Source organism: Rhopalosiphum maidis, chromosome 3 (assembly GCF_003676215.2).
Source record: "Rhopalosiphum maidis isolate BTI-1 chromosome 3, ASM367621v3, whole genome shotgun sequence".
In the NCBI taxonomy this organism is placed as follows: domain Eukaryota; kingdom Metazoa; phylum Arthropoda; class Insecta; order Hemiptera; family Aphididae; genus Rhopalosiphum; species Rhopalosiphum maidis.
The window spans coordinates 9,736,214-9,746,186 of NC_040879.1; the positions used below are offsets into that span (position 1 = coordinate 9,736,214).

General features: G+C 26.3%; 1 protein-coding gene across 1 annotated transcript; it reads right to left on the reverse strand.

The window, feature by feature from the left end:
* Nucleotides 1-201: 201 nt before the first annotated feature.
* On the reverse strand, nucleotides 202-1,559 carry LOC113559679. The gene is made up of 5 exons (XM_026965428.1): nucleotides 1,434-1,559; nucleotides 1,257-1,357; nucleotides 779-907; nucleotides 592-704; nucleotides 202-298 (listed from the first exon to the last, which is right to left on the reverse strand). Exons 1-5 carry the CDS (start codon nucleotides 1,534-1,536, stop codon nucleotides 202-204), a joined length of 543 nt encoding a protein of 180 aa, XP_026821229.1. The 5' UTR covers nucleotides 1,537-1,559.
* Between the last annotated feature and the right edge of the window lie 8,414 nt (nucleotides 1,560-9,973).

Below are 9,973 nucleotides of genomic sequence, written 5' to 3' on the forward strand. Positions count from 1 at the left end.
CCTATTATTACAAAAACACTTATCTGGAAACATCGTTTTTAATTTAAACTGCTGAAATTTTAATAACAAAAATAAAATTTAAATTTACTTTAGAATTCAAATCAATCAATCATTATCAAAATAGTATTATAATATATAAAAACTAAAATCAAGTAAATAATAATTCATAAAGTATTGCAATAATATTATTATAATTTTTAATTATTCCAGAAAATCAGTACTATAAATATACTTGAAAAACAGATCTTGTGTATTCTTCACAATGTCATCTTGGCTGGTGTCACATAGTAATTTCAAACTAAAATAAAAAAAATATAATTTTAATTATATTTAAAATATTCATAGAAAATACATACAACAAATATAATTATTTAATAATATATTTTATTTTATTATTTACTTTGTCATCTAAAATAATTGTAACAAAAAGTTAAAATATTTTTATTTTTAAATCTAAGTTCAAAATATAAAACTCACTATTTTAAACAATGTTCTTTTTTCTCTTTGCTAAGTGTGTTTTTCAGTTTAATGAGTGCTATCATACAAAATCTTAACAATAAACGAAAACTATCTTTACGTGTATTTACATACATTGTATTTATTGGTATATTGTCAACATGTTTCCATGCTATAAAAACATAGTCCACAACAGCACACCACTGTTTGCATCCAACCAAGAATCTACCATGGTTATTGACAAATGTCTGGAGAAAGAAATTATAATAGTAACATAGCCATTTATAAATGTTAAACCAGCAATCATTTACTAAAAATTTACCTGAAAGGCTTCTAAATGAATTTCCAACTCGTATTTGGTCTTTAGAGACACTTTTACTCTAAGTTTTAAAAATGACTGGTAAATATTACGGTTTAAATAATACAGATGTTTGTCGATGTAATCAAAAGTCTGTTAATAAAAATATATTAAAAAATACATGATTAGAATTTATATAAAACCAATTAAATTATATTATTAAATTTAAGTTTAAAACCTATGATATTAATGATGTCCTTATAATATTCGACATTATCATAGGTTTTTTTTTTTTTTTAATAATCTATAAAACAAATGAATTGATCATTCAATTAAAAAATTAAAGAATTCAATAGTTGTACATTTCAATGTTGCAATTTTATAAGTGAAATTAGCTTTAAATAATAAGAAAAAAATATATAATATTAATTAACTTATATTTTAATTATTATTAATATATAACAAATATTAATAATAATAATATTAGGTATATCATAAAAACCTCATTTTTTTCCGTGAAAGTAAGTTTAAGCATTGAATGCAAAATCAAATTATGCGGCGTTGGTAATTTTATTTTATCAGAGCTCTTCATTTTAGTATCACCTAAAAATTGGTTAATACCTAAATTAAAATTTGAAAAATTAAATATTAACATACATTTTTTTTTTTAATACTATACTTTGTTGAGCTCCAGCTAATGATAATTTGCCAAATTCTGTTGATAAATTATCTAGTTCACGTGTATTCTTCAAATGGGTGTCTGAATTGGGATTGGTGTCCATTTTCAATATATCCTCTTCAACAATGTTTAATACATAACAAAATATAAGTATTAATATTACCACTATTATTGTCATTAAAAATATATATTAATAAAAATATAAATACAAACATTTTTTAGTTATCACTTATCACTTATCACTTATCAATAGGTATCTAAATGCTAAAGTAGGTGCCTACCAATTTATACATAGTATACTTGTCTAAACAAGTAACTGTGTAAGTATAGGTAGGTAGTTATTTAAAATTTAGTTTTGTTTTTACTAATTATATTAAATCAGTAATTATTATAATTCAATAGTATTGATCTATTATCCATACATATATGAGTATTTAGTGTTAAAATTGCAAATTTAAGTCTGATAACATTATGTTTTCTATGTTGTTAAGGCCTGTGAAATAGAAAATAGTATGAATAGTATGGTATTTTTAATTTGTTATTGAAGCATAATATAATATTTTTTGAAAACGATAAAATTAAAATTTTGTAATGTAGGTAAAAATAAAAACATAAATCTAAAATCAGTTTAAAATGGATATTATAATATAGTAGTAAATTTTTTCAGCGTCAAAAAAAATTATTGTGGGTATATAATGGATTAATAGATACAAATATAAAATTACAACGAACAGAATTTTGTTATAATTTAACATCTAATGAATAGTTGTTGCCATGTATCAAAAATACAGATCAAATGCATAAACCGTGTTAAGTTAATGGATGATGTGCGAAAAGCGTGCAGCTCGCTGTCTGACACTGGATAATATTAAAATATAGGTACAGATATAATATTATTCTCGACGAATGGTCTGCACAATTAATAAGTAAACGATAAACGAACGAACAGATAGGTACGTTAAATAACTTAGATCACAAGGATAGCTGCTGGCAACTGTAGCCGAAGACGAAGATAAGTGTCACGTATTTACGTTTCGCTGTATCATTTGCACGATCTGCTAAACGGCAGCAGATAAAGCCGGGAGGACGCAGGCAGACGGAGTCCGCATTCATTTTTTCATAGATTTCAGCATCCCCATTCATTTAATAAAGCGAGGAAAAATACTAGCTCTATAGTACTTTACTATATATGCAGGAAGTGTGGGGGACGAAGTCCACAACGGGTTACTTTACAATTTATCTGCTATGGAACGGTGTTTTCTGAACTAAAACCAGCGTCCGTCCTCAATTTTTTTTCCAATTCGAGCACTGACTTATTATATTATTGCGTTTGTACGCACCCGTACGCGAGAAATCGTTTCCGTACGTTGACGGTGGCGTGTCTAAAGGTTCTACGTTTATTTGAAAACTTCATTAGTGAAAATTCAATTCGAAACAGTATTAGAAGCACAAACAAATTTTTAATTTGCATTAGGCAAATTAATGATGTAAATTATGATTATATTATAAATTATACTTTATAGTATAATTTTCGATTTTGATACGTAAAATTCAGTATTTACTCACCAGCAGTGTGCGGCGGCGACTGTCGAAAACTGTAGCACTATGCAAGTAGTCGGGACGGCTGTGACCAAGAAAATGATAACTGATGACAATGAGCAGTGGCGGGTACGTCTGGCGTCTGAGGTTGTCCTTGTAGCTTGTGCAACTGATCGTGTGGCGCGGGCTGTGACTGTGCGGGGGTCAGTGCATGGTGGGTGAAGATTTTCGTTGTATTCATTCTTTGTCAACCATTGGTATTATATAAGTACAGGTAGAATCAAACAAAATTACATTGTTGTAATTTTTTTTTTACTACATCTGGCAACGTCGCATCAGTTTTGGGTGAAATCGTGTCACTAACAGATAAAATAAACCTTTTAAATCTTTTGTTGAGAATTTGGGGAACCGAAAAGACTGATGATTCACTAGTGCCAACAAAAATTCTAAATAGTGCTGTCGAAAGCCGATTAGTGATTCCTCCGACATTAATACATATTTTATTATGAATATTTTTATTTTTTATTTTTCAGAAATATCCGATGACGACCATACAGGAATTCTAGGCAATTCTTTTCGGTTTAAAGTAAATTTAAATTTAGAAACAGTCAAATTAATCTGTTGTATTTTATCCGATTTGGACCACCAGTATATGTTAAATCTTATGATGATACATTTAATTCATCTATTTGATCGTTAAAAGTAACAACTTCTACATTTTGCACATGATATGATTGTCATTTTTAGTAATGTTATCAATTAATTCTAGAATCAATTTTTTTTACAAAAGTTTTATTTTTTTGTCAATGTAAATTAAAATTATCGTCAATAATAAACCTATATAGCTTATGTCATAATTTTATGAATTCACTAGAGTTTCTATTCGATCACCCATAATTCCCAAAACCTGATCACTGATACTTGACATAATTTGGGAATACTTTTCTCCACTGGCTCCACTAGTTTTATAAAGTTCAACCTACATTTATTTATTAAACAACATAATTATAATTTTGCTTAAAATATTATAAATCAAATTAAGATATACTTTATCATTTATGTTTTCATTTTTTGCTGTTTGTTTAAATGTTCAAAAATGTTCTTGTTTTCATCAATGGTTTTATCACCAATTGTTTGATGAAGGTTATATATTTTTAAAATATTTAACCGTATTTTTTCAAGTTGAAATGGACGAATAGTTAACTAAATGAACATGAAATAACCCAAATATAATATAATGAATACAAATTTTTTCACTGGGGCAAACAGGTTGAAAATTTAATACAAGAGTCTTCATAAGTTTTTATAATAGCAGTTGTAAAATATAAAAGAAATGGCGCATCAATATTTTTGTAAACATTTTAATTTTTAATTTTTAAAAAAATCTCAAAAATGTTCAAACTATTTTGTTGACAATAATGAATAAAATGTTCAATTTTTAAAATTAAAAACGAGGTTGCTTATAAATCGTTTCTACTGTACTTAACATTTTTGATTGTATAGTAATTTTACTAACTACAATTACAGATATTTTTCTTCAGCAATAATGTCTTTAATTATTTTATACATTGAAATCTATATTTTAAACAATGGTGGCTATCCTAAGTATTATTTATTTTATTATTATGATCTCCCATAAAAATAATAAAATCAATATTATAATATTACTGACAATAAATATATTCCAAATATTGAATTAAAAATTAGACATATTATAACTATACTTCATTTTAGGTTAAATGTGACAATTAATACACGCTTTTCTTAATTTCTAATGAGACCAACACTAATAGTTTTGTAAAAAATACTTTTTAAAATTGTTGAATACAAATAATTAAAATAAGTAAGGTACCTACATTAAAATAATCTCAATTTTTATAAAATTTTCTTAGCTATAAATCAACTGATTTATTATAAACTTTGATTATTTTATTGCAGCTTTCAATGATCAATTAAATGACGTTTTTTATATATATTTTTTTAATCTATGAATAAATACATAATATGCACAATATACATGAAATAGTTGTTAATTAAAAAAAATTAAAATTAAAATACTTCATAAATCTTGGGACCTAAGGCTTCAAGGCCGAGTGGCCATTGTCAGGTTAACATTATTTATATCAATAATTATAGCCACGCACATAAACTAAAATATTGGGGGGGATTGAACCCCAAAACCCCTGTATACGTGCCTGATTATACCAAATATTCTATATGACAATACGGGACAGTTAATGATCACAAACGTCGACATGGACCCCTGAAATCGTAGTGATTGCCTATCCGGCTTTCGTGTACATAAGTTGCCTACATGAAAAATAATATTTGTATGTGAAAATATCAAAAATGCTTTATTAAAATAGTATTAATTAACTATTTCAGAGTAAAAACCAATGTATCATAAATTATGTTAATTATGGCTTTCAAAAAGTAAAATAATATATGTATTTATAAACAATCGTTTTCTATCTTCATCTTTAATAAAATGACATATTCTGATTTCTGAATTATTTATACAAAAATAGAATCACATCGTTTGCCAAATTGCTTTGTATATTTACTTTAAGAAAAATAATATTCTCCATTTTTATTTTGTTTCAAACCTGTGTACTGTTAACCTTTCCTTTTAAAAATTTTATTTTTATTTCTGAGCCATTTATGTTCGTTTCCTTCTTTATACTTAAATTTATTTTTTACTTTGACCACATTTATCATAGTTACATTATCAATAGTTCTAATGATTATATCAATAATTGTATACATAAGTAAAATAAATGTAAAAAATAATACACCAATCATGAATTCAACAGTAATTCATTGTTATTAACCATACGGCTACACATTTTTATATTAATATCAGTCTCATACCCTTGTTCAATAAGTAAAATTCATCATTACAACCTCCAGTTATTTTACTGATCACTAGTTCGTATATTTTTATGAGTATAATATCATGATTTATGTTATTATGTTAAAAATTTCAAGTTCCTACGAATAATATTTTTCCAAAATGTTGATATGAAAGATAGGTAAACAATAGGTTTTAAAAATCCTTAGTGCCAGATTTTTGAAAAATTAAATTATATATATTACATATTCTATTATGAAAAAACTCAAGCTAACTTGTAAGAGTAATTTTTTAATAATAGAATAAATTTTACTAAAATATTTGAATCAAACAATAAAACACGTATGCATTAATATTTAAATTTAAAAACAAATACATTTTAGGTAAGGGAAATGAGATTTGTACATTTTGATCTACTCCGATTTAATCGTTTAGAAGATTATTTCAGAGAAAGGATTAGTCCGAGACCTGTAATGGCCTATGTTAATATGATAGACCCAATGGCGTCGAACTTGGGGTTGAAGTCTAGTCATGACCAGAGCAAATTTTTAAATGGTAGGTTTGGTATACGAATAATAAATGCATTTATCCTATAAATCACTATAATATCACTAATATTGTAAAATTTAAATGGGGTTGACCAGTTCATTTAAAATTTTGTTTGGCGCCACTGGACAATATTCTCCTCGGCGTCACTGTTAGGTCATGGCTTACATTATTTTTGGCGCCCAAACCTTGAATCTGCTACTGCGGACGCACTGGACCAATATGGTTCATAGCTCTCTCTCGTACACTACTGTCACTGCTATAGTTCTCTCTCAACACGAAACGTAATACGCAACCAAACCAAACACGTTATTAGCATCCTATATTCTAGACTATATAGTTCTTCGCCGTTTAAGTACGCCATCTTTTATTTGTATTTCTTCCACACCAAAAGTTCTCAATCACGATTTCGACCGATTTTGTTTCTTCGTCGTTCCAAGTTTCCAACTACTATCGACAGTATTAAGGTAAGTCACTTTTAAAAAGTAATTAAGTTATTTAACTTAAAGATATAACTATTGAAGTTACTATACATTAATTATAATAATATAAATATAATATTGTTTAAAAAGGTGCTTATTGTATCATTCTTATAAGTTATAAAATATATTAAAGACATAAAAGTAATAATCAATATTTTGTACATAGTTATCTGAAGGCATTAAAAGGACGCCATACCCGCATATGTTGTCTCTGTCTTACTAACATAAATCATAACAAATTTTTGTTTAGTATAATACGTTTTATGATATTAGCTTTCATATTAGAGTGAATTTACCTATTATCAAATTTAAAGGTAAGAATATTATCTAGACAATGACATATGCTTTTAATGATATTATTATTTTAAAGTGAGTTACAGCTATGTAAAATATAACAACTCTAAAATGTTCATAACACACTTTAAACAGATAATATCAATAAAATCATATATCAATGTTTATATAATATTCTCACCTTTAAATTTGATAATAGGTAAATTTACTCTAATATTAAAACTAATGTCACTAAATGTATTCTGCTGAACGAAAATTTGTCATGATATACGATAGTAAGACAGAGACAACACATGCGGTATGGCGTCATCTTAATACATTTGATGGTGAATTAAGAGGGCGTCATACCCGCATATCTTGTCTCCGTCTTACAAGTACATAATATAGCAAATTTTCGCTCAGCAGATCACTATGTTGATTATCTATGTTGTATGTTGGTTTTTTTTTACAATTATTCAGTTTTTAAGTGAGTTATTAGCATTTCTAATTTACGCTATGTTATATACGCATAACTTGCTAAAAAATTGAACTATCGTAAAAAAACCAACATTCAAACACAGATAATGTTCTTACCGTTAAATTTTATAATAGGTCGATACACTAATTTTTAAACTAATGGAGTTAGATGTGATCTATTAAGCGTAAATTTGTTATTTTATGTACCTACTAGTGTAAGACGAAGACAAGATATGCGGGTTTTGCGGCCTCTCAAGAGGACGTGGTACCCACATGTGTTTTTTCCGTCTTATACACGTACGACAGACAAAACACGTTTACGCAGTCGCTCAAATTTGGTTCTAGAAAAAATATATCTATTAAAAAATTAAAATAAAACAATATTTTGGAAGGCTAGACGATGAGTTTTATATTATAAAATTAAAATTTTGAAAAATTGTAAAGTTATTTAAAAATTTTGAAATTTTTGCTAAACAATTATAATGAACATTATATTGAGGAACGTGGAAAAACTCAGCGTCTTGCTCTCCAAAATATTTTCATCTTTTAATTTTATAATAGGTATATTTACTCTAGAATCAAAATTGAACAAGTTCTACTCGAACTACGTAAACGCGTTTTGTCTATGTCGTACGTGTGTAAGACAGAGACAACACATCCGGGTACCATATCCTCTTAAGAGGATGCCAGCGTAGTATGTGTTATCTCTCTTTAACTCACGCGCAACATGGAAAATTTTACGTTCACAAAAATGAATATAACCATACTAATTTTTCAAATTAGAGTGGAATGACCTTTTATAGAATTTTAAGTTAAGAACATAATCTAGGGTATCTCATAAGCGTTTTATTATGTTTTTATTTTAAAGCGAGTTATGAGTATTTTAAAATTGTAAATTGCTTATACATCTTAAAAAACTCATAACTCGCTTTAAAATAAAAATATAATAAAACACTTATGAAATGCCTTAGATAATGTTTTTGACTTCAAATTCTATCATAAGTCATTTTACTCTAATTTGAGAAATTAGTATAGTTATATTCATTTTTGTGAACGTAAAATTTGCTATGTTGCGCGTAGGTTAGAGAGAGATAACAAATACTACGCTGGCATCCTATTAAGAGGACGCCATACCCGCATGTGCTGTCTCTGTCTTACTGACTAACATCATAACACAGTTTCATTCAGAAGCATACATTTTGTGATGTTAGCTTTAATATTGGAGTAAATTTACCTATTATCAAATTTAAAGATGAGAATATTATATAAACAATGTCTTATAATTTTATTGATATTATTATTTTAAAGTGTGTAATGAACATTTTAAAGTTGCAATATTTTACATAGCTGTAATTCACTTTAAAATAATAATATCATTAAAAGCATAAGTCATTGTTTAGATAATATTCTTACCTTTAAATTTGACAATAGGTAAATTTACTCCAATATTAAAGCTAACATCACAAAATATATTTTGCTGAACGAACATTTATTATGATATACATTAATAAGACAGACAACATAGCGAGTATGGCGTCCTCTTAATAGGATGCCAGCGTAGTATTTGTTATCTCTCTCTAACCTACGCGCAACATAGCAAATTTTACGTTCACAAAAATGAATATAACTATATTAATTTCTCAAATTAGTATATGCTCTTAAGCATATAATTTATTTTTGTATGTTTTATATTTATAAACGAATTTAAAATTTCAAGCGAAATTTTTTCAAGCTCTTGATGACTATTATCGCATTTTACTTCAAATAGTCTTTAAAAAAAATCATGCTTATCTAAATACATTTAATATTTTTAAATTGTTATGATAAGTACTAATTATGAAGAACCTTCTATTCTATTTTCAAGCTTTTTGGCTAAACTAATATTTTTTTTTTTTATTGACATTTATATAAAAAATGTCTTATTGTACCTACTATAGATTAAGATTTGAAAATGTAATACTTATAACTTATAAGTAATAAGATTCTTCATTAGTAATTTATATTGAAACCATAAAATTTAAAAAATGTATAGACAATTATTTTTAAAGATATTTTTAGTTCAAATTTGGACGAAACTACTTATTTAACCGTTAATTTATTAATATTTTATTTTGATTTACAAACATTATTTGTTGGAACTTATAACGATTACGTATATTATATTATTATCAAATTTATTAAACATATAAAGCAGTATGTCATAGGTGTAGAGTACACCTACTATATCGGAGCATCATTATTATAATTTATTTTTTCATTATTTACATTATATGTCATTTTGAAAGTATTAAAAATATTAAAATACTATAGGAATTTGAGATATATTCTGTAAATTTGTATTGCTATGAAATTGTTATCTTTCGAATAATAAT

Excerpts from the sequence above, each read along its gene's own strand:
- LOC113559679 (XM_026965428.1), bottom strand. The coding sequence starts at position 1,536 with ATGGACACCAATCCCAATTCAGACACCCATTTGAAGAATACACGTGAA. Across the intron at positions 908-1,256 it reads CTTTCACGGAAAAAAATGAG|ACTTTTGATTACATCGACAA; the intron begins GTTTTTATGATA and ends TTTTATTAACAG. Across the intron at positions 299-591 it reads AATATACCAATAAATACAAT|TTTGAAATTACTATGTGACA; the intron begins GTATGTAAATAC and ends TTTTTATTTTAG.